At 40.5% G+C, this 25249-nt stretch overlaps 1 protein-coding gene across 1 annotated transcript; it reads left to right on the top strand.

Annotated features, from left to right (window-relative positions):
• The first annotated feature begins 1563 nt into the window (after positions 1-1563).
• Positions 1564-24181, top strand: mki67 (marker of proliferation Ki-67). Its single transcript, XM_080049708.1, has 24 exons — positions 1564-1699; positions 2235-2337; positions 2776-2857; positions 3036-3151; positions 3665-3734; positions 3842-3917; positions 5112-5243; positions 5777-5879; positions 6301-6382; positions 6565-6680; positions 7192-7261; positions 7369-7444; positions 8620-9237; positions 9377-9609; positions 13811-14186; positions 14329-14444; positions 14744-14921; positions 15027-15170; positions 15666-16357; positions 16638-16683; positions 16790-16864; positions 17162-17422; positions 20633-21349; positions 22430-24181. Exons 2-24 carry the CDS (start codon positions 2249-2251, stop codon positions 23959-23961), a joined length of 6000 nt encoding a protein of 1999 aa, XP_079905834.1. The 5' UTR covers positions 1564-1699; positions 2235-2248; the 3' UTR covers positions 23962-24181.
• The last annotated feature ends 1068 nt before the right edge of the window (positions 24182-25249 follow it).

Consider the following 25249-nt stretch of genomic DNA (forward strand, 5'->3'; position numbering starts at 1 on the left):
GCCTCAAACCCTTGCTGCCCAGAATTCAATTGCGATACAATTAAATTAGTGTTGTTGATGTAGCAGTTGAGCAGTTGCCATATTCCTGTAATTGTCAGCTGTGCCCACAGGGGGTGCTATTCAACAAAATGTACACAGACTTCCAAAATGATAACAAGAAAATGGTAATGCCATCAAACACAACATCTCTTCCTTCCAAAACCAGAATTCAGATAGATTTTACAGATTGCTTTATCAGCCCCATAGAAAACAGTAGTCTAAAAGTGCTATTTATGGAATAGGCTATAGACCTATAGTGTTAACTGCATTATTTGGTGTCAAGACACAGATGACACCGGGGTCAAAGACTTAATCAAGGTGTCAAGTTGCTTGATGGTGATGGTTAGGCTCAAACCTGGAATACTTTCAAATGTGTAGATAATAGACAAAGGAAAATTGTGTTACAGGTATAAGCTTGTAAAAAAATCACAAATATTTTGAAATTTTAAAAGAAAAAGTGCATTTATATTAGCTGTTCAATTAATGTGTCACAGTGAGCCAAACCGATATAAATCAGTCCTGGAACTTGAATACCTATTTGAAAACCAGCCTTTATTAATATTAATGACACCTGTAATTTTTCTGTAAAGAAAAGTCAAAATGTGTGTTGTATGAAAAAGTTATAAAATCATTATGAACCAAAAAAAAGGTAGGCTACTGAAAAAAAAATTATGGCTGCTCAATGCCGTGATATCCTGTATGTTAAACCAATTAACCATGCTGACCGCCGACGTTAAAAAAAAGATACAAACAAACCTGAAACAACGAGGAGTTGTAAAACAATACCTGCATTCCAATTCACATACTGTTTCTTTTTACTACACTACATACTAAAGTACAGAAGAGTACAAAGGCCACAGAAGAGAAAAGAAAATCAGATTATTAAAAAAAAAATCATTAGCCTATGTCGAGAAAAGTCATGAATAAAGAGGAATACTGCAAAATGCAATTGGAGTTAGTGAGGCATTTGGGTATTTTGGCATACTACAATTGACGTGCGTGTAGTGGTATATCCTAAAAAAAATTCTGGCACACTAAAAAGTAGGGAAGTATGGGGATTGGAACGCAGGGAATATATTTTTTACATCTCTGAACTACATGAGAAATACCTAACCGGATATTCATGGAGGAGAAGCCCTGTGATAGGGCCGCTGCGATGGCGATGACCCGCCCTCTTACCGTGAATCTGACGTTCAACCAATCACAGTCCTTCGCGCGGAATTTCAAACATTTTCAAATCAGAATCGCTTTACCGAAGTGAGATTGTTCCGCCACAATCGTAAACAAAATAGTTCTTTCAATGTAAGTGTAAGTTAATTTTTATTCAAAACAGCTAAATAAAACATCTGAATCGTAGTATAATAAAAATACATTTGTTGCACCTCGAAATATTAATTGATTCAAGTAGATGTTTTGGGGAGTTTCTGTGCGTATTTAGCGTGGCGGAGTGATACCACAGCACCTCTCTGGAAGAAGCGAAGAGTGACGGCTGTTCACCGTAGCTTACGTTAGCCATTCGTCGATGTCGATTGTAGAGTATGGTAGGATATCAGTTGTACTTTTAGTCTGATATGACATTATATTAAAAATCTTCTTTGCCACATCCCGGTCGATGTTTATGGATTGCCAGAAGTTAATGTGTCTTTGAAAGGATTTCCAGGTAAGGCTACGATACTTACGAATGTTTTCTGCCCTGCTTTTCTTTTTCTTGCTATCCTAACGATCCACGTTTTACCGAAATATTTTTGTTTATTTTGCAGTGTATGAAATGTCACTTCGCGAAATTTAGACATTGGCGTGAATTTCAGACCGATAACGTTACTATCGAGACGACAATGCTCGTGGGAATTTTGCAGAATTGTCAGCAGCTTTAAACAACGGTCTCGTCACCGTTCTGAAACGTTAAAACATGGTTTGAACACCATGGTTTGAACCAACTAAACAAACAAGCTGCGTCAATTAGATTAAGTTAAATTAGTTTCCAACTAACTATCTGTTTAGCATATAATGGTTGTTTTGTCGCACACATTGCCTTCCGTTTGTTGTGTGTTTCTCAACGGTCTCTTTATAATTTAAAAATGCCACCCACGTTCTCTTAAAACGAATGTTCCTTTTTGTAAGGTAACATACTACGTTGTTTATGTGTAGTTAGCCCTCTGTTCAGATTTGACTCTTGTGTTCGTTTACGTTTCCAGGTAACGTAACGAAAATGCCATTACACGGGAAAATAGTCGTGATTAAGAGGACTGGAGGAGATGGGACGGAGTTTCCCCTTACTGCAACGTGCATATTTGGAAGGTGAGTTCAATCAAATGCATTTCGTGGGTATGACAACAGGTTGCAGGTTAAATATTTTTTTAAATTTCAGGTTAAACCTGTTCTGTTTTGTATTCTTAAATCATAACTGGTAAATAAATACGGAAGCACGCTCATGATGTAGCATCATTTACTGTGTAGCAGCCCATGATGTAGCAGCCTCATGTTGGGATTGACAGACGTGCTCTTTTGGTTTGGAGGCGGGCCACCGTCGGCTGACGTCAGTTTGTTTTAAACGCGTGTCTGATCCTGTTCTCAAATTAGTTATCAGTCTTTTAGATATTAATGCATGCACTTAACTTCACTTTTCAAGCATGTAACATTTCATTTTAATGCTTATGAACAATTACTTATGTCATGCTTGTTGATGACATTCCACCATGCATGTCGTTCTTGTTGAAATATTTGTTTCTTTTACAGGAAGCCTGACTGCGATATTCGTATCCAGCTTCCTCAGGTCTCCAAGGAGCACTGCAGAATTGACTTGAATGAAAATAAAGAGGTAACCACACATTACAGTATTAATGTCTTCCTCATTTGCTTAAAACAGTTCCGCATTCACAGCAGGAAATCTGGGCCTAGGTTGAAATAAAAGCCGGTCTGATGCTGTTTTTTTTTGCCTTTAACTTCTTTGACTGACTGTGCATGAGGTGATCTGTGTTCATGTTTATCCCTCCCAGATCATTTTGACTAATTTGAGCTCCGTGAATCCTACTCGTGTCAACGGAGAGCCTTTGGATCAGCCTGACCGTTTGAAGCATGGAGATGTGATAACCATTATTGACCGTTCTTTCAGGTGAGTGTGAAGGGAAACATTTGACCATTCTTTCACCAAATTACTTTGTTGTTATCAACTGTTGCCCTGAGTAATATGACCCTATGAGATTTGGACGTAAGTGCATTTTTATTTTAAAACTGGCGCAAAAATGGAAAGCATTAAAAAAAATGTATTACTAAACTCCGTACAGTGTGTTTAGACTTCCAAGAACATCCAACATACACTACTTAAGCTGAATTTCATCGTGCAACACTCACCACACTCAAATGAAGCCTTTCATTTTACAAGGCATAATCCACTACCACCAGACCTCACACCACAGCTCTCACCGGCTGCAAATGCTGTTTCTATTGTCAGAGTCAAGAGTTTAAGTTATGTTGTTCCAAGTGCACCATGCTTGTTTTTTCATAGATGCTTGTTCACCTCTTTTAATGGATGCCATTGAAAAGGCATGGTTCCTTTTCCCATGTTACTATTTTCATTGAAAATGTAAACAAGGTCTTACTTGCATTTGGTTAATTGTCATTCAAGGTTTGAGTCCGCACCAGCACCTACACCAAAGAAGAGGTTGTCCAGCGGAAGAAAAAGTGAAACCCTCAAGGTAATTTCCTCACCATCTTTCTGGTTTTTCCAACATTTTAAATGTGCCAGCACTTCTGTGAATTTGATGACTTAATACACCTATTAATATATACAATCTATGTTTAGGTTCTTAAAGATCAGCAAGCAGGAGACTGTGTCACAGCTGAAACTGGAGAAAAGGGGATCTCTGAGGTTTCAACAGGTGAGACTGCTGGAGGTTTTTTTTTTTTTTTTTTTCTGAATGATTAGTTTGATATTACAGATAATGTTGCAAAAAAAATAAACAGAGAAAAAAAAAAGAACGTAAGCCTGTCTCTGAGCCTGGAGTGGTCAGCGCCCCATCACATAAATTCTTCAATATAATTACAAACATCTTCATATTGTGTTCAAATTGTTCTAGGTCTATATATCTAACATCTTATCTCAAGTATGTAGTCTGGCACTTATTTGTGTTTTCAATGGTATACACACTATTACCTGTAAATGCAGACATTTCTTTAAAGGGTAACTGCACCCCATGTTTGAGTGTACTGCACGATTTCGAAAAATGCACTCGGACCATGGCTTCTGAATTCTGTTTTAGAACCGTTGTTTTTAAAACATTCAGACATCAGCCGGCCGACATTTGGGAGGGAGGGGGCCGCGCAGCGTCTGTAAAGGAGGCGGGCTAGCTGTCACTCGGGAAGATCTGAATGACATGACCTCTTTGAAAAATGGAGTGACACAAAGTTTAACGGCACTGTCGCGACTCGCTACACGATGTGAGCTCATATGCCACACAGATGGGTCGTCTGAGGTGGAGGACTTTTCTTAATTGTTGGCAGGCAACTCAGATGTAGATGATGTGTCTATCGTATCGTAGTGTTACGAGACAGAGTAGCTCAAGTGAGTGAGCGGCAGTGTGTGTGTGTGTGTGTGTGTGTGTGTGAGCGAATAGGAGAGCGAGCGGTAGCGTGTGTCAATCAAGTGAAAAGTCTGTGTGTAAGCGAGATAATGCAGACACACTGCCGGTAGAAGTAAAGGGTGTTAACCCCCGATTTAACATCCTTGGAGGGATGGTATAACAGTAGTAGCTCATGGACCAGCCATGGACCTATAAAAAGCGTGACCGGCGACGTGATGACGTACTTGGGGTCAGAAAAGTCCTATGTACGTCATTTTTCGAACCCGGAGGTGAAAGTTGTTTTTCAAATCATAGTAAAGCTCTAAAATAATTTACAATACAAAACATTTCTTAAATGCCGATATTTAACATATTGCAATTGTTTTCAATATTAAGACCAGCATATATGTGTTCCTTCACAACATAGTAATTCAGCTTCCATCTCAAAAAATATGTAAAAGTGTGCAGTTACACTTTAATGTAAATTTTGTTTTGTTTTTTGCTTACCGTTAGACCCTCATCTAAAAGATGGGGCTAACCATGAAAACATCCAGCGAACCCTGGAGAAAACTATGGAGATGGAGGACGATAGCCTCGATGTTTATGGATTGCCAGAAGTTAATTTGTCTTTGAAAGGATTTCCAGGTAAGGCTACGATACTTACGAATGTTTTCTGCCCTGCTTTTCTTTTTCTTGCTATCCTAACGATCCACGTTTTACCGAAATATTTTTGTTTATTTTGCAGTGTATGAAATGTCACTTCGCGAAATTTAGACATTGGCGTGAATTTCAGACCGATAACGTTACTATCGAGACGACAATGCACGTGGGAATTTTGCAGAATTTTCAGCAGCTTTAAACAACGGTCTCGTCACCGTTCTGAAACGTTAAAACATGGTTTGAACACCATGGTTTGAACCAACTAAACAAACAGAAGCTGTGTCAATTAGATTAAGTTAAATTAGTTTCCAACTAACTATCTGTTTAGCATATAATGGTTGTTTTGTCGCACACATTGCCTTCCGTTTGTTGTGTGTTTCTCAACGGTTTCTTTATAATTTAAAAATGCCACGTTCTCTTAAAACGAATGTTCCTTTTTGTAAGGTAACATACTACGTTGTTTATGTGTAGTTAGCCCTCTGTTCAGATTTGACTCTTGTGTTCGTTTACGTTTCCAGGTAACGTAACGAAAATGCCATTACACGGGAAAATAGTCGTGATTAAGAGGACTGGAGGGGATGGGACGGAGTTTCCCCTTACTGCAACGTGCTTATTTGGAAGGTGAGTTCAATCAAATGCATTTCGTGGGTATGACAACAGGTTGCAGGTTAAATATTTTTTTAAATTTCAGGTTAAACCTGTTCTGTTTTGTATTCTTAAATCATAACTGGTAAATACGGAAGCACGCTCATGATGTAGCATCATTTACTGTGTAGCAGCCTCATGTTGGGATTGACAGACGTGCTCTTTTGGTTTGGAGGCGGGCCATCGTCGGCTGACGTCAGTTTGTTTTAAACGCATGTCTGATCCTGTTCTCAAATTAGTTATCAGTCTTTTAGATATTAATGCATGCACTTAACTTCACTTTTCAAGCATGTAACATTTCATTTTAATGCTTATGAACAATTACTTGTATGTCATGCTTGTTGATGACATTCCACCATGCATGTCGTTCTTGTTGAAATATTTGTTTCTTTTACAGGAAGCCTGACTGCGATATTTGTATCAAGATTCCTCAGGTCTCCAAGGAGCACTGCAGAATTGACTTGAATGAAAATAAAGAGGTAACCACACATTACAGTATTAATGTCTTCCTCATTTGCTTAAAACAGTTCCGCATTCACAGCAGGAAATCTGGGCCTAGGTTGAAATAAAAGCCGGTCTGATGCTGTTTTTTTTTTTTTGCCTTTAACTTCTTTGACTGACTGTGCATGAGGTGATCTGTGTTCATGTTTATCCCTCCCAGATCATTTTGACTAATTTGAGCTCCGTGAATCCTACTCGTGTCAACGGAGAGCCTTTGGATCAGCCTGACCGTTTGAAGCATGGAGATGTGATAACCATTATTGACCGTTCTTTCAGGTGAGTGTGAAGGGAAACATTTGACCATTCTTTCACCAAATTACTTTGTTGTTATCAACTGTTGCCCTGAGTAATATGACCCTATGAGATTTGGACGTAAGTGCATTTTTATTTTAAAACTGGCGCAAAAATGGAAAGCATTAAAAAAAATGTATTACTAAACTCCGTACAGTGTGTTTAGACTTCCAAGAACATCCAACATACACTACTTAAGCTGAATTTCATCGTGCAACACTCACCACACTCAAATGAAGCCTTTCATTTTACAAGGCATAATCCACTACCACCAGACCTAACACCACAGCTCGCACTGGCTGCAAATGCTGTTTCTATTGTCAGTCAAGAGTTTAAGTTATGTTGTTCCAAGTGCACCATGCTTGTTTTTTCATAGATGCTTTTTCACCTCTTTTAATGGATGCCATTGAAAAGGCATGGTTCCTTTTCCCATGTTACTATTTTAATTGAAAATGTAAACAAGGTCTTACTTGCATTTGGTTAATTGTCATTCAAGGTTTGAGTCCGCACCAGCACCTACACCAAAGAAGAGGTTGTCCAGCGGAAGAAAAAGTGAAACCCTCAAGGTAATTTCCTCACCATCTTTCTGGTTTTTCCAACATTTTAAATGTGCCAGCACTTCTGTGAATTTGATGACTTAATACACCTATTAATATATACAATCTATGTTTAGGTTCTTAAAGATCAGCAAGCAGGAGACTGTGTCACAGCTGAAACTGGAGAAAAGGGGATCTCTGAGGTTTCAACAGGTGAGACTGCTGGAGTTTTTTTTTTTTTTCTGAATGATTAGTTTGATATTACAGATAATGTTGCAAAAAAAATTCAACAGAAAAAAAAAAGAACAGAAACCTGTCTCTGAGCCTGGAGTGGTCAGCGCCCCATCACATAAATTCTTCAATATAATTACAAACATCTTCATATTGTGTTCAAATTGTTCTAGGTCTATATATCTAACATCTTATCTCTAGTATGTAGTCTGGCACTTATTTGTGTTTTCAATGGTATACACACTATTACCTGTAAATGCAGACATTTCTTTAAAGGGTAACTGCACCCCATGTTTGAGTGTACTGCACGATTTTGAAAAATGCACTCGGACCATGGATTCTGAATTCTGTTTTAGAACCGTTGTTTTTAAAACATTCAGACATCAGGCGGCCGACATTTGGGAGGGAGGGGGCCGCGCAGCGTCTGTAAAGGAGGCGGGCTAGCTGTCACTCAGGAAGATCTGAATGACATGACTTCTTTGAAAAATGGAGTGACACAAAGTTTAACGGCACTGTCGTGACTCGCTACACGATGTGAGCTCATATGCCACACAGATGGGTCGTCTGAGGTGAAGGACTTTTCTTAATTGTTGGCGGGCAACTCAGATGTAGATGATGTGTCTATCGTATCGTAGTGTTACGAGACAGAGTAGCTCAAGTGAGTGAGCGGCAGTGTGTGTGTGTGAGTGAGCGAATAGGAGAGCGATCGGTAGCGTGTGTCAATCAAGTGAAAAGTCCGTGTGTGTAAGCGAGATAATGCAGACACACTGCCGGTAGAAGTAAAGGGTGTTAACCCCCGATTTAACATCCTTGGAGGGATGGTATAACAGTAGTAGCTCATGGACCAGCCATGGACCTATAAAAAGCGTGACCGGCGACGTGATTACGTACTTGGGGTCAAACAAGTCCTATGTACGTCATTTTTCGAACCCGGAGGTGAAAGTTGTTTTTCAAATCATAGTAAAGCTCTAAAATAATTTACAATACAAAACATTTCTTAAATGCCGATATTTAACATATTGCAATTGTTTTCAATATTAAGACCAGCATATATGTGTTCCTTCACAACATAGTAATTCAGCTTCTATCTAAAAAAATATGTAAAAGTGTGCAGTTACACTTTAATGTAAATTGTTTTGTTTTTTGCTTACCGTTAGACCCTCATCTAAAAGATGGGGCTAACCATGAAAACATCCAGCGAACCCTGGAGAAAACTATGGAGATGGAGGACGATAGCCTGCTACAAAGCAAGACCAACTCCCCCTTCGGTGACCTGTATCAAATGATCAAAAAATCTCTCGACGTCAAGACCCCTCGCAAATCTTGTGCCAGTGTGCTTCAAACCCCTACCTCAAGGTTTTGCACTCCCAAACCTGTTGGAAGACCTGTCGTTGCCACAGAAGACAAGAGCACTCCTAAGAAGGTTGAAGCTGACGTCTCTCCTGCAGCTGATGTAACCAAGGTGGAGGCTGAGAAAACAAGTGGTGGGACCCCGAAGTCTGTTAAGAAGCAGAGGACGTCCATCCAGGTTCCTTCTACCGAGATGGCCGCACCCAAAGTTGAAGAAACTGAAACTGCTCCCACCTCTGAGGCAACATCACCCCAGAAGAGAATCCGTACCACCCCTGAGAGGTTTACTGCTGGTGAGGTTATTGAGTCGCCTAAGAGAAGGAGAAGCAAGGAGGCCACACCGACCAAACCTGCAGTGACCGAGGAGAAAGAAGGACAAGCAGTGACATCTCCCAAAACACAAAGAGCCTCGCCAAGGAACTCAGGTAAAGTTGAACATTTTATTAGATATCACAATATAATATTATTTCTCTTTGATTTCAGGGGCAGTAATTCATTTACAGTAATTAATCAAGCATTGTAAAGATGTTTGGTTGTTGATCAATATTTCTGTTAATTTCTTAGTGAAAGAGACGTCCAAGAAACGCAAAAGTGGTGAAATTGTTTCCGACTTGCCCACCCCACAAATGAAGAGGAAACGGGTTTCCTTTGGAGGACACCTGAACCCAGAGTTATTTGACAAACGACTGCCTCCTGACTCTCCATTACGCAAGGGAGCAACTCCGCGGAGAAGCTTGGGCCAGGCTGCATCCAAACAGTCACTCCTGAGACGAGCATCAGTCATTGGTGTGCGACAGGTAAGACTCTAGGGGAGGATGATGACAGGGTGTCCGCGGATCCTTAAAAAGTCTTAAATTCATGTATCTAAAATTAAGGCCATAAGTCTTAAATTCATTAAAAATGTGATATGCTGGTCTTAAATCCATTACTCAAAGGTCTTAAATTTGTCGGGGCAGGACTATTCAATGTTATATATTTTTTCTTGCGCCACTTTCCGAGAAGGAGATGTAGAGAGGCTATTTTCTAACTATAACTGCTCATATAAAAGTCCGACACTACGCTAGAGGCAGTACGGCCGTGTGTGGCTGTGATCCGCATTTAAACGTAGAAGAAGAATATGTGTCCCCTGCCTCCGCCTCCAAATTTGAAGTCGGTCGAAGGAAAAAAAGAAAGGGGAGAACGACCCAGCGAAATGCATGCCCTGCTATTATAAATTCAGTGAGAGGTGGAGGGTGGACGACAAATATCATGGCTGGCTTTATTCACCCCGCGACCACACTGCAGCCGCTACTTGTAGGTGCCCAACCACCCGCCTGCTGGCGATGTAGGTAGGCTACTGACCCAAACGCAACTCGCACAGAAACAAACAGATTTTTTGTGTTAAGTAAAAAAAAAAAATTATCTATATTTATTCATTAATAGCTGCTCATTAGACGGTCATTCAGGTCGCGTTGCCGTGAGCTCACAGAGTGAGACGCGAGTCTCTGCTTCTCTCTGTCTGTCACTTTCTTTCTCTCCACTCAGCTCTCCCTCTCTGACGGCTAGTTTAGAACTAGGCTATTGCCGATCGTCCCGTCAATCGCAGACAGTAGCCTACATTTCCATCACCAATCAGTACAACCCTAATACCCGCAGTTTATTAACCTGGCTGCCTGCAACAATATGAAGAAAATAAAACATTTCGCAAATTACCGCAGGTCCCTTGGGCATCCCCCCAGTTATGCAAACCTGTACAGTAGCCTATGCTATGCCTACTTTACAGTAGCCTATTTCCCGATTTTGAAAGTGCAAAAACATTCACCTGTGGAACCAATTTTTAAATAGTTTAATATTTAAGTTTACTTATATCATAAGTTCTGAAAAATAAAGGTAATGGACTAAGTTTGTTGTTTATTGAATAAGTAGGCTAATTAAAATTTGAAGGACATTCTTCCCCATAAATTAAATGACCAGATTTTTGTATTTCATTCTAATGCTGCAACTAACACATTTTCTTTATTGATTAAACTGTTCTTGTTACTCGATTAATCAGAAGATGTAAAACAATTGATACAGCTCTATAATAGGTTGAAAAGGTGGTAATGATGGGTTTTCAGGTTGCCTTTACAGTGATCTCTTATTTGATGGTAAATGCAGGGGGACATTGTCTTCATTCAGACTGTTGAAATAAAAAAAATTCTGTAATTAGACAGCAGTTGTAAGCTAAAGTGCATTGAATATTTGATATTCAAACTTAATAAAACTCTTTACAGAGCATATACTGTAGTGCAGTGTTAATTTTGGCAGCAAATTGTGATTTAGTCTTAGTATTTTGAATATCACACCATTTAGTCTTAGTCCCATTTAAATCATCTATAATATTTTAGTCTTAGTCTAGTTTTAGTCTACTAAATATAAGCAGATTTTAGTTGACTAAATCTACAGCGGACTTCGTCGACTAAGTGTTTTTCTTCATTGAATGGTATTAAGGTCTGAATATGCAATACAGACACTGATTTAATGGTTGTAATACAAAACATGTATTCTATTTCATTCGTAATAATCTCACATAAAATCAGTGTACCTGACTGGATAGGGAGTAGGGGGGGGCTTTAAGAGCCTGTGCCCGGGGGCCCATTATCGCATGATCCGTCTATGAACCAACTGGATTCCACAATCTTTTTTTCTTTTAGCGGGGGAGCATGCACAAGCATTATTTATAAAAAATAGAAAATAAAAAAAATAAGTGGGGGGCCCCACACTAGGTCTTGAAACGGGCCCCGAGATCGTTAAGGCCGTCCCTGGGCAGCAGCATGCACTTACGTGCTAATAAAATTGAGCAACTGCACTTTCCTTTAAGCAACACCGATGCCGCTGTGTGTTCGGACTTCTTTTGCATCAAAGCCTTTTTGATAATAAAATGAGAGGTTTTATTTGAACGCTGTCCAAGTGTCGGAGTTGATTGTAACTTACTCGGGTGAAAACAGAAACTAACGGAGGGAGGCGGCAGTTTCACATTTCATTTCCTATATAGTTGCGCAGTCAGTTTGGGAACATGGCTCTGTGTATTCAAGCTTGAGACACAGCCTACTACAAACAGATCGCGGAACTTAGCCGTTCCCCTAGACAACGTTAACGGGCAGGATATCCCTGACTATCATTTTGTCCATCAAACCGCAGAGTTTTTCTGCACGTCGGCTCTCTCCACCCACTCACACTGGCGAGTTGTCCCGTCGATTTTCACCGACACAGGGTTGCATTCGCTGCTTTGCACTGATTGGATTTCTTCCCAACTTGTCCCGCAGTTCTGATTGGATCTCTTCTCCATTCGTCCCGCCCAACAGTTTCGTCTCGTTCCTATTCGTAGACTATTGTGTCAGTTATATTCGTCTCAGTCTTCGTCATCATATATGCCTTTTTTATTTAGTTTTCGTGCGTGAAAAAGGTTTGTTGACGAATATTTTTCGTCTTAGTCTACGAAATTAACACTGCTGTAGTGTAAGTTGTAGATTTATGTTGCCAAGGTATAGGTCAGGGGTCGGCAACCCGTGGCTCCGGAGCCACGTGTGGCTCTTTCATCCTTCTGTTGTGGCTCCCTGTGACTTTGTTCATTTTAAAATATAATTCTGAATTTGAAGATTATGGTAAACTTGTAACATTTAAATAAAAAGTTTTTAATATTTTTATCGCGGCCCCGAGAGCAGTCGCTGGAGACAGGGGAACTACGGCGCACTCGTGCGTTGCGGTGCTTGAGACTGAGTCCAAGAGCCGCTCCTCTTGGACTCGGTCCAAGACTTCAGAGGGACGGGTGGGAAAGCGTACAGGAGTGTGTTCGGCCACGGTCTGTGAGCGAACGCATCCACCCCGAGCGGGGGATTGTCCTTCGCGCTGAGAGAGAACCACAGCGCGCACTGTGTGTTCTCCCGTGTGGAGAATAGGTCGACTTCCGCCTTCCCAAACTCGCTCCATATCTGATTGATCAGATCGTGGTGCAGAGTCCAGTGTCCTGGCCCCCCACTCGACATTATGTCTGCCCCTCTGTTTAGGACACCGGGGATGTACACTGCTCTGATGGAGAGCAAGTGTGTGTGCGTCCAGCATAACGTCTCGCTATGTTCAGCTGCTGCGCTGAGCGCACGCCCCCTTGCGATTGATGTTTGCTGCTGTCGCCTTGTTGTCCGTGCGAATCATTATGTTGATTTGTTAACATTGGGGCAAAGTGTTGGATTACTTTCCACACAGTGAGAAACTCCAATGCGTTTATATGCATGGTCACGGGGGCAGGCCAAGCGCCGCCCACTACGTGAGACTCGCAGGTTCCTCCCCAGCCCGACAGAGATGCATCCGTGAACACTGAGATGTGTGACGTTGCTCTGCCCAGCGGCACCCCTCTCGTGAGGGTTAGGGGATCGCCCTATGGGGGAATGGACACTTTGCGCCACCGTTGGCGCACTGGGTCGATGCGCAGGCGAGAAAACCATAGGTTAAATGCAACATAGTATAGTTTTTTGTACATAGCATACAGGTTATATATATATACTGTATATATACACATATGATGTCAAAATGGGTTGTGGCTCCGAGTGCTTTCTTTTTATTGGGAGGCGGTCCCAAATAGCTCTTTGAGTAGAAAAGGTTGCCGACCCCTGGTATAGGTGTTCATTAGAGGTCTTAAAATGTGCAGATACCCTGAGAGAGGCTACTTTCGTCCTAGCTTCTGATCTAAATGAGTATCACTTTTTGTTCAATAAACAGACAAAAATTAAACTTGAATGAGTCTCATTGAGTGACACACAAGCTATGCTTGGGTTGTACAGCTGGACCCCCCCCCCCCCCCCCCAAATATCGCCTACATGTATTGTTTTTTAGGTCTTAAATTTAATTCAAGGTGGTATTAAAAAGTCTTAAATTTGACATGCTGAAACCTGCAGATACCCTGGATGATTTAATTTGTTTGACTATACACTGTAATTATTATCCATTATTTAATCTTCAAATGCATCTTGTTTGTATGTGTAGGAGTTTGAAAATGACGGCTCAAAAAAGAAAAGTCCTGCAAAGGGGAGGACTCCATCACCTAAGAAGACTTCTCCTAAGACTCCAACGCCTGCAAAGAAATCACCAAAATCCAAATCCCCTTCACCCAAGTCCAAGACTCCGTCTCCTGCCAAGGGAGGGTCTCCCTCCGTCCAGACCCCCTCAGTTCAAGGGCGCTTCTCTGTGTCACGGATCAGCACACCATCTCCAGTTGCAGATGATGATGTTTTTGACCAGGTGCCTTTGGTCACTCCAAAACTACCCTTGAAGAGGAAGAGCATACAGACACCGAACCTGGTGAAGAGTGCTGCAAAAGTAATGCGCAGAAGAAGTGGCATTTCACGAGCATCTATGAAAGGTTTGTTAAATTTATAATCTCTCTTTATTTTATTAGATTGTGTCTTAGTTCCGTGCATTTTATCATCCATTCCCACATTACACATTTCATGATCTCATTTTATCTTATTTCTGTAACAATTTCTTTTATTCTATAATTTCAGTCACAAATACTTGGGCAGGGATTGTGAAATTTGGGCAAACTAAGGCTCCAGTTGCTGCTCCAGCCAAACAAACGGTCATCAAAAAGACCATGAAGAAGGCAGTGGCTAAACCACAGGTAAAGTCAAATACTGTACATTATAAAATTCATTATAACATAAAAGTCCCATTTATATTCTGCAGTCTGCAACAAACACGTTAAAAGAAATTACAGGATACATAACAATTGAACTTTTTAGACCCACCATTAAACATGTTTTTTTGCTTTGTTTGCATAGTCTTTACTTTAAATAACTTAGCTGTTGGTGTGGGACTACAATTGTTTCTTTAATACAAGACCTTTTTTAGAAAAATATGACACTTCAATTATTTTAATGGGAATTTACTCAATGTAATGACTGTCTTTCTTCATGTCAGACCCCTGCAAGAAAACTCCCAGGCCATGTCAGCACTGGACACGCAGATTCGCCCGTTACCATTGTTGTGGGAAGAGCTCACAGACAAAATGTTACCCTTCAAACTGGTGCTGCACCAAGACTGATCACCAATACTGCGGTCCTTAAAAAGAACATGAAAATGGATGAGGATTTGACTGGTAATAACCCTCTTATTTCCTTCCCAACATATGGAAGCACTCGTTCTTTATGTTTTTTGGCCTACAATATTGTCCTATACCTTATATTGTGTGTTGTGTTTTCAGGAGTTTGTGAAATCTTTAAAACCCCTGTAAATGAAAGGAACCGTAGATGTTTTATCAACGAGATCAGTGCCATGAAGACACCAGTGGGAGATCTGGGCATGTCTTTGGTAGAACCATCAGTGTTGAACACACCAGAGGAGACAGGTAAAGTGTGTGTGGTTGTATAGTTCTAAGGAGAGAACCAAAGCATGACATTTTAATTCTGCATAATCCCTAATATTAAAGGTGGATTTAATTGTGGAGAATGTTGTTGTCTAAATCACTTTGTCAAATTCAGTGAATATTTTCTCACAAGCCGCTACTTGTCCGTACTGTGTGCACGCTGGGGGGGGGGGGGGATCCACAGTTTGTTTGTACACAGCCTAGGTGCTCTGTAAACGGGCATGTTGGTGGCTAAAATGGGCCCTCTTTGTGTACATACCAGTTTACATAGCCTAGGCTGTGTAGTATCACAGGATTTTTATTTTTTTTCAGCATGCACACAGTACAAACAGCTAATCATGAGCAGAAACTGTATTCACTGATTTTAACAAAGAGATTTGACAACAAGCATCCTCCAGAATCGCTGACTCCGCCTTTTAAGGCTATGTCAAATTTAAGCCTGTTGAGTAACTTAATAAAACTTGATTTGTTTTACAGGTGAAATGATGGTGTCTCCGCTGACCATTTCGTCTACAGTAAAAGATGGAAGGTACAACAGTGAGGCAGTCCAACGCCTCCTCGATGACGATCAAGAGTCCAGCTTTGTCATCGACAGTCCGGCCATGGAGACTCTCCCTGAAGATTTTTGTGAACAGCAGTGTGCAGATTTGAAGACAACCTCTGTAACGACTCCCAAACAGAAGACCCCAAGACAGAAGTCTGAGCCTATCGACGATCTGAGGGGGAAGATTCTGAAAACTCCCAAGCAGAAACCTGAACATCAGGAATGTCTGACTGGAGTGAAGAGGATCATGAAGACCCCAAGACAAAAAGCCCAGCCCATTGAAGACCTGAGAGGGAAGATTCTGAAAACGCCCAAGCAGAAAGCTGAACATCAGGAGTGTCTCACTGGAGTGAAAGATCTCATGAAGACCCCACAACAGGAGGCTGAAGACCTTCCAGGAAAACTTATGGAAACTCCCACAGTACTAAAGGCAGTCGATGCCAGTTTAGATGGCGTTAAGGAACCTGTGGAGACAACGGTGCAAGAATCTGAGAACCTGTGTGAAAAGACGGATACGATCACTCCAATCATGGAGACAACGGCTCCTGTTGAAGATACAGTTGATGTTCAAGAGCTCACAGAGGAGCCACTATCTGATCCTGCAGGACAACTGGAAACAAATGAGGTAACAATTGAACATCTTGGAGCAAGTTCATGAAATTAGTTCAATAAGAATTAGTTTGAATATATTATTTGACAAAGACAATTGAGGTAAAGTATGATCGGCAGTAGGACAATTTGGGAATCAGGATAGTCTAAAAATGAATGGCTGTTTGGTAGTCGTTGCAGAATAGTACCTATGTATCCACAGACTGAAGTAAAGAGAGGAAACCATGCAGACAAACACACTTGTAACGGCTGGTTTAGGTGTCTTGTCTAAATCCTTTTTGATTTATCTTCAACAGGTTGAAGATCAAACATCTGCGGATTGTGATGTCATTGTAGCAAAAGGTTAGTTTAATAACAAAAGTGTAATATGAGTAATAAATTACATTTAGTGGTTATGTTGGATCCATTTAATGATGTGCTGACGATCCTGTTTTTTTGTCTACTCTAGAATTAGACTTTGCCCAAGAGGAGTCACAAGTCGATGTGACGCCATCAGATGTGATTGATGTTGAGATGGAAAAAGGTACTTTAAACTATAATTCATCCCAACTCATTTAGAACATACTTTGAGAGAGGTTTTCTGAAATGCTATGGGGATTCTACATATGGATAAATTTAAAGCAAACAAAATCTGCTCTAAAAGCTCTTTTTTCTATAGTCAAGTTTTCCTGTCCTATAACAAGTTGTCTGATAGAATTGGCACAAACATTTGAAATGATGTAAATTCAAGTTAGCCAAGCTACTAAATATCCCACCTGAACACCAAAGCTAACAACTACAGAAGTCATTCAAATATTTTCCCTTTTCTATCTTATTCTAGCAACAGAAACAAATGAAGTTGTTGTTGTTGATGACCACTCAGAGGAGGTGTCAGTTGGAGCCACTGTTGATGAGAACCTACCCGTGGAACAACCCAAAGTAGATGCAGTAGAGAAGAATGTATCTGAAGATCAACCCGAGGCAGAGATTGCTACTTGCACTGAAGTGGAAACCGTTGCCACAGATCTTGAACAGGAAGTTGCAGTGGATCAACGGGAGGCAACAGAACATTCTGAAGATCCCGTCGTCCCTGATCCTCAAGGTTGGTTGGTTTCTAAGTTTAATAACATTTCTAACTCATTTATAACATACTTTAACCCTTATGCCCCATTGGTGGAGATTTGTGTATCTGGGGTTGCATTTTTGAGATGATTTTGGCTGCGATTGTTCCCTAGCCATAAAATTTGGTAAGGAGGTATGTTTTTCAATGAAGTTTGGATATTCTTAGTTTCATCCATATCTACTTCATTTTGACTGTGTGAGATGTTTTTGTTACACTGGGACCGTTAACTACACGATTTGTACCATTATTGACTTCCATTATAACGAAATGTTGACTGTAATTTCCCATTTCTCTGTAGTACACTTGATAAACTTATGTAAAAATAAGGTCAATCAAAAAATGCCACATTTTAGCCCCCCCCCCCCCCCCCCCCCACTGACCTCTATGGTGACCCTTTACAACAAATTGGCATCCATGTATAATTCATGGCTGCAAACCAATAAAAAAAAGAAAATGCAATAAAATGGTTTTGATGTGTAGTTAGTGAATACCTCTTTTAGTCAGAATGGTTGAAGTGAAAAAATATTTTCCAGGAGTCAGTCTGTGTGAACTCAAATCACATAAACTGAAATCCTTGTGTAAAAAGATGCCATTTCTTAAACTCATAAAAAGCCATAAAACCAGTATTTTTGATTCCTTGGCAATGGCAAGATAAAATCAGAATTTATATAATTTTTTGCATTCATTTTGAAGGCAAGGCATCACATTTTAGGTTTTAACTCATTTCTAGTTGATTTATTCATTTCATATGGTCTCAAACCGAGGAACAAACATGCCAAATGACACAAACGAGAACATTTTTTAAATTTTCATATTTTCTGTCAAACTTCAGGATTACTGGCAACTGTGACAAAAAAATCTAAAGAAAAATGTCAAAGGTGTTCTGATATGCATAGTATGGACTGATGTCTGCATGTCCATGACAAAATAAGATTGTGTGTGTGTGTGTGTGTGTGTGTGTGTGTGTTTGCATGCGTCATACGATATTAGGGCTACAAATCTGTACCCCTTGTAATTTCTCTCCTCTCACACACAAGCACACTTTCACACACACACACATGCACACACACAGACACATTAGGGCTGTGCGATATGGCGATATATATCGTCTGACGAAACAAAAACGTCTTATCGTTTCATTTTATGCAATATCGTTTATTTCGTTATGTTGCAAATCCCACTCTTTATGACACAACTTATACATGTAGCTCGTAGTGAAGTTACTGTTAATTAAACCGAAGATTTCCTACAGCGTAACTTCACATTAAAAGCCTTTAACTGGTGAAATGTGAGAAATCAAAGTCAACTTTGACTTTTATTTTGAAGCAGAAACACTTAGCGCTTCCTTGTTCCTGGCCCCGCTGCGCTTCCATCACACTACTTCCGCCTGGCCACACCAGACTTTTCTCGCTTGTGTGATAATCAAAGTTCATTTCGGACACTGAAATCCATCGGTAACAGACCTGTCTGTGATAGCACACGTGTAGACGAGTATTCAGAAGATCATATATCCCCGCTGACAGAGCAGTCGAACCGACGTCACCCGGGCAGCGCTCGACCGGCTCGCGGGGGGATAGCAGCCGAGCTAGCGAGCTGTTATCCCCGCGGGCTGTCGCGCGCTTCCCGGCTCGCAGTAATGCGCGGCTCGGCTGCTCTCTCAGCGGTGAGAAGCTCCTGCGCGCTCCCTGGGGCGGTCACCCTCACCGTGGGGTGAATTTACAGGCCTCAGCTAAAGAGGTTAGCTCCATTAGGCTAATGAGCTAAACTAAGGAGGAATCCGCCAATTCTGTGCCCTGAAACCCCACACGGCCCAAAACTACTCGAATGTCACGTTGCAATTTTCTATTATGTTGAATGCTTGAACATTTGCGTTTTAATAAAAGCTGAAAATAATCAAATATGGGTAAATACTTTATTTTTTGAGTATTTAATTATTTATATTAAATATTTATTAATTGAATTTACAGAAAATATGCTATATCGTCAAATGTATCGTTATCGGGATAAGACATTTCTATATCGGGATATGAGATTTTGGTCATATCGCCCAGCCCTAAGACACATACACACGCACAAAAAATTATTTTGTAGTTTTAGTGAGTGGTTTTCATCATAAAAATTCATATTTTGATGATAAAATGGGTAGATTTTACTATTCTCTTTCATTTTACCCAATTGCATTGTGTTTTCTGCATTAAAATGGGAAATCAGAGGCAAAAACAATGTTTCACTTTAATTTAAAGGCGGGTTGCCAAAAAGTTGTTATAATGTAAGTCAATCGTAGAAATCTAACTTTTTTTTTATTCAATTTGACATTATTCAAAAAGTAATAATGCCCCAAATTAAATTTCTCACCTATTGTTCAGATGGGTAAGCCGGTGATACTAATAATAATCAAAGAATTTTTTGAATATTGAATTTTAGTGTATTTTTCAAAAAAGCGGTTGGTGGTATATGATCAAAACTGGCATCTAAAGGGTTTATTTCTAATTGTGATTAATTAAATCATGTTAGATTGAACCACAACCCCTCCATGAAAAATATGGAAGAAAAATAAATGTGAAAAAAATATTGATCTTTCATAAATTTAATGCAATTTAAAGGTCAAAATACACAAAATGTACTTAACGGTCCCAGTGTAACTTTTTTTATTCAATCTGACATTAAACAAAAAGTAATAATGCACCAAATTCAATTTTCTCGCCTATTATTCAGATGGGTGAGCCGGTGATACTAATAATAACCAAAGTTTAATAAAGTTGAATATTGAATTTATGTGTATTTTTTTTAAAAAGCGGTTAGTGGTATATGATCAAAAATGGCATCTAAAGGGTTAATTTGTATTTGTGATTTATTAAATCACAACATAAATTGAATAACAACCCCTTCATGAATTTTTTTTTTTTAAATTCAGTTTTAATGCAGTTTAAAGGTCAACATATACAAAATGTACTTAACGGTCCCAGTGTAACTTTTTTTTAATAGTGCATAAGGGTAAAGAGATGTTTTCTGAAATATACACACAGTATACCTTACGCAATAATTGTTTTATTGCGTTAAGTTTTCCTGTCCTATTACAAGTTGTTGAACTGTCTGAATGAACTAGCACAAACCCTGAACACAAAAGATACCAACTACTGAATTTACTCAATTATTTTCCTTTTTCTCTGTTTTTTGCTCTTATTATAGAAATGGACCCAAATGAAGTTATTGTTGTTGACCACTCTGAAGAGGTGTCAGTGGGGGCCGATGAGGCCGAATCATCCGATGCCATGGAAACCATCTCTCAAGCAACTGTTGACGAGAACGTACCTGTGGAACAACCCAAAGTGGATACAGTGGAGGAGAATGTATCTGAAGAACAACCCGAGGTGGAGATAACACCTGACCATGAGAAGAAACCTGTGAGAAGCAGAAGGGCCAAAGTGGTGGAACCTGAAGTTGCAGAGGATAAAGAGGAGGCCAAAGAACCTTCTGAAGATCCTGTCGTCCCTGCTCCAGTTAGAGGAAGAAGAGGAAAGAAAACTGAAGCTGTAGCACCACCTGCTGTTAAAAAAACAAGAGGCAGAAATACAAAGACCACTGAAAGCAACGATGTTGAGCCCGCAGAGGAGAAAGTTGCCCTTAAGCCTAAAAGAGGAAGAAATGCCAAGAAAGCCTCTGATGAAGCCGAGATGGTCCAAGAGGTTACCATTGAAACAGAGACGGCGCCAGAACCTGAGAGTGAACCCAGTCCCCCAGTCGAAGTCCACCACGAGTCACATGACATTGCAGCACCATTGGAGAAGGCTGCACCGAAGCCCAAGAGAGCAAGAAAAGCTAAACAAGCTGAAGAGTCGCTGCCATCAGAGCAAGACGTGCCCTGTGTTCATAGTGAAGATGTTCCCCAAGCTGACTTGGCAAAAGGTATGTCATCTTTCTTGTCGGTTTTTGTGTTTTGGGTCCAAACTGAAATTACTTAAAGCAATGCCTGAGCTAGGGGTGGGAATCTCTTGGCACCTACGGATTTGATTCCGATTCAGAGGTCTTCGATTCAAAATCGATTATCAATGCATCCCAATGCATTTTTTTTTAACGTACATACCCTTGTGTGATTTTTCAAAAAATATTTATTTACACATCTGAGTTTACTACTCAGGGTTTGCTAATCACTTCCTACTTTTGTGATCATTAAATACAATCAACAGATGAATTGCCTTCTCTAATATTGTATTAGAGAAAAAGCTTTTCTTGTCACAAATATGACTTTCTATGAACAGTGCAATAATCAATGCAGCTTGAATTTCAACACAATATGGAAGTGTGTAAACTAAACTGATTCACTTTAATTTTCTTTCTACTCCTGTGAATCATGTTTCTATAGGATTTCTATTCTATTGTTTTCTATGTCATTTCATCACATTGTGCAAAAAGTATGGCTTGTAATTCAGCTGTCTTACAAAAACGTAAACGACACAATGCCAGTGCAGGTCATATGGGTTTGCTGCTCTCAGCCCTTTTGTCGCCACTTTTAACAACTCGCACTTGTGTGGGGTGCATGCGCAGTGGCGCATGAAATACTGGTATTGAATACTAGTAAAAAAAAATATATATATATATCGATCTCTCTCTCTCTCTCGCTCTCTCTCGCTCTCTCTCTCTCTCTCTCTCTCTCTCTCATATTATTATTATCTTTTCGGAATCGTTCGAGAGAATCGCGATGCATCGGAGAATCGATTATTTTTCCCACCCCTAGCCTGAGCATGTGCAAAATCTGTAAAAGTGAGGGAAATGTGATAAACAATTTTAAAAAAATTTAATTTGATAAAAGTGTTTACTGAAGTATGTGCTCTGTGCTAAATAATGCTCTCTCATTATTTAATTGGCAATTACAAAGTTATTTGCTCCAGTGTCGTATTTGTTCATCAGTGCAATCAGTTATTTGATAGTTGTATCCTCAACCACTTTAAATGTAAACATACCATTTGTCTGCTCTTTTATTTTTAGAAGCAGATGCAAATGAAGCCGTGGAAGCTGTCCAGCAGGCACCTGTAGTCGCAGAAGTGGAAGCAGTAACGAAGAAACCTGTTCGCCGCGGAAGGGCAAAAGTGGTTGAAACCAAAGCAGTCGAGGTTAAAGAGGAGGCCACGGAACATTCTGAGGATGCTGTCGTCCCTGCTCCAGTCAGAGGAAGAAGAGGGAAGAAAACTGAAGCTACAGCCCCACCTGCTGCTGCTAGGCAAACCAAGAGAGGCAAGAATGCAATGTCTGAAGAAAGCACTTCTGAAGGTCAAGCTGAAATTGTACCAGAGAAGGCTGTGGAAACAACACCGGTAACCGAGGAGACGCCAGAAGATATTGCACCGCCCGCAGAGGAAGCTGTCGTGAAGCCCGTTAGAGGGAGAAAAACTAAACAAACACCTGAGCCTGTACCTCAACCAGAAGAAAATGAGCTGGCAGAAGAAGTTGTCACAGTGGAGACCAAGCAGCAGTCCCAGCCCTCAGTCAGGGCCAGGAGGGGAAGAAATGCCAAACGGGAAGAGGAGAAGGATGCCGAGACCATTGAACCCCAAGAACCAGTTAAAAAGACAAGGAGAACCAGGAAGGCCGAGCCAGACCACGTAGAAGCCAGAGAAGAAGTCCATACTGTTGAAATCGTCACTGAGGAGCCGGAAGCTCCACTTGTTGTTGAACCAGTGGAGGTGATCGAACCGGTTACAGTAGCTGCAAAACCAAAAAGAGGAGGGCGAAAGGCAAAGCAAGATCCAGGGAGTGAAACCCCTGTCCAATCCACTGAGGTCCAAGAGGTTCCTGCTGTCAGTGCCACAGAAAAACCCAAACGGGGCGGGAGAGGAAAACGAGTTATTGAAGAAGTTGTTGTAGTAGAGGAAGAACCCAACCATGAAGTGGAAGCTGTTGCGGAGAAAGATGCTGAGGAAGATGCTCCAGTTGTTAAAAATAGCAGGGCCAGGGGAGCGAAGACCTCAGTGAAAAAGGAGGTTCCACAAGCCATTCCAGCCAAAAGAGCCCGCCGAGGTGCAGCTCTCCCCATCGAGGAGAACAAAGCAGAATCCACAGCTCAGGTTTCAGAGTCAGCATCAGTAGAGCCCGCAAAGAAGGGGAGACGGGCGGCAGCAGCAAAGCCCACAGCAAATGATGCCACGGTGACCAGCGACAAGGCAAAACCAGATGCTGATGTGGAAGACGCAAAGGTGTCCAAACGGGCCGTCCGGTGGAGATCAGGCGTGGAAGTCTTTGACATTCCAAAGGTAACACCCGCGAAGGCAGTTCGAGGAAAGAAGTCAAAACTTGTGGACCAAGCCGACGCTGAAAGCAAAAAGGTGTCGGAGGATGCCAACAAAACTGGAGAGATGGAACTCTCGGATGAAGTAGTTGAAGTCCAGCCTCCCAAGAGAGCCAGGAGAGGGGCGAAGGTACCTGAGGTAAAAGCTGACAAAGCCGAGTCCACAAGCACAGTTGCAAGTGTTGAAGCCGAAACACAGCCAAAATCCAGAAAAGGAAGATCTGCAAAGAAATGAAAGGCATTTGTGTATATATATTCTTAATCACTGACTTTTTCCTTTTTTAATTTTTTTAAAGATTGTTTGCCATTTTAGAAAGTAGTTTTATAGACTGAAAATTAAGCACTGCTCGTTTTTTTTTTTATGTTTTGTCCAATACAGCAGGGATCTTAACCGTATATTGTGACAAGTTGTATGTAATTCATTCATTACATTTACAAATGTTTTATGGTGAAAAAAAAGTGGTAATTAAATAGTTTTTGTACAATGGAAGAACTGGTCTGATTGTTTTTTTTTTCTCCTGCTCATTAATAAAAATTCTCTGTGGTTTAAATGGTTGGGATGATAATTCTCACCTCTACCCGATGGTTGCTCCAGATACTAGTCTGGTGATGGCTCCATCAGTCTTTTGCTGTCAGTTGCAGGAAGTGCAGGAAGATAAGAACATTGCATTAAATCTCCTGTCTTGACGGTTGGTGTTTATGTCTTGATTTTAAAGGTGCTCCCAGGAACTTTCTGCTTTTGTTAATTCTTGCACCCCCTTTGGACAAAAGTAGGGCCCGACCGATATGGATTTTTGGGTGCCGATGCCGATTATTTTCTGAGAAAAATTACGATTAAATCGGCAGATTTCTTTTTTTTAAATCCCATAAATATACAGGTCCTTCTCATATAATTAGCATATTGTGATAAAGTTCAATATTTTCTGTAATGTACTGATAAACATTAGACTTTCATATATTTTAGATTCATTACACACAACTGAAGTAGTTCAAGCCTTTTATTGTTTTAATATTGATGATTTTGGCAAAAAAGTAAAGAAAAACCAAAAATCCCTATCTCAAAAAATTAGCATATTTCATACGACCAATAAAAGAAAAGTGTTTTTAATACAAAAAAGTCAACCTTCAAATAATTATGTTCAGTTATGCACTCAATACTTGGTCGGGAATCCTTTCGCAGAAATGACTGCTTCAATGCGGCGTGGCATGGAGGCAATCAGCCTGTGGCACTGCTGAGGTGTTATGGAGGCCCAGGATGCTTCGATAGCGGCCTTAAGCTCATCCACAGTGTTGGGTCTGGTGTCTCTCAACTTCCTCTTCACAATATCCCACAGATTCTCTATGGGGTTCAGGTCAGGAGAGTTGGCAGGCCAATTGAGCACAGTAATACCATGGTCAGTAAACCATTTACCAGTGGTTTTGGCACTGTGAGCAGGTGCCAGGTCTTGTTGAAAAATGAAATCTTCATCTCCATAAAGCTTTTCAGCAGATGGAAGCATGAATTGCTCAAATCTCCTGATAGC

The sequence above is a fragment of the Ammodytes marinus genome (genome assembly GCF_949987685.1).
Source record: "Ammodytes marinus genome assembly, chromosome: 20".
In the NCBI taxonomy this organism is placed as follows: Eukaryota; Metazoa; Chordata; class Actinopteri; order Uranoscopiformes; family Ammodytidae; genus Ammodytes; species Ammodytes marinus.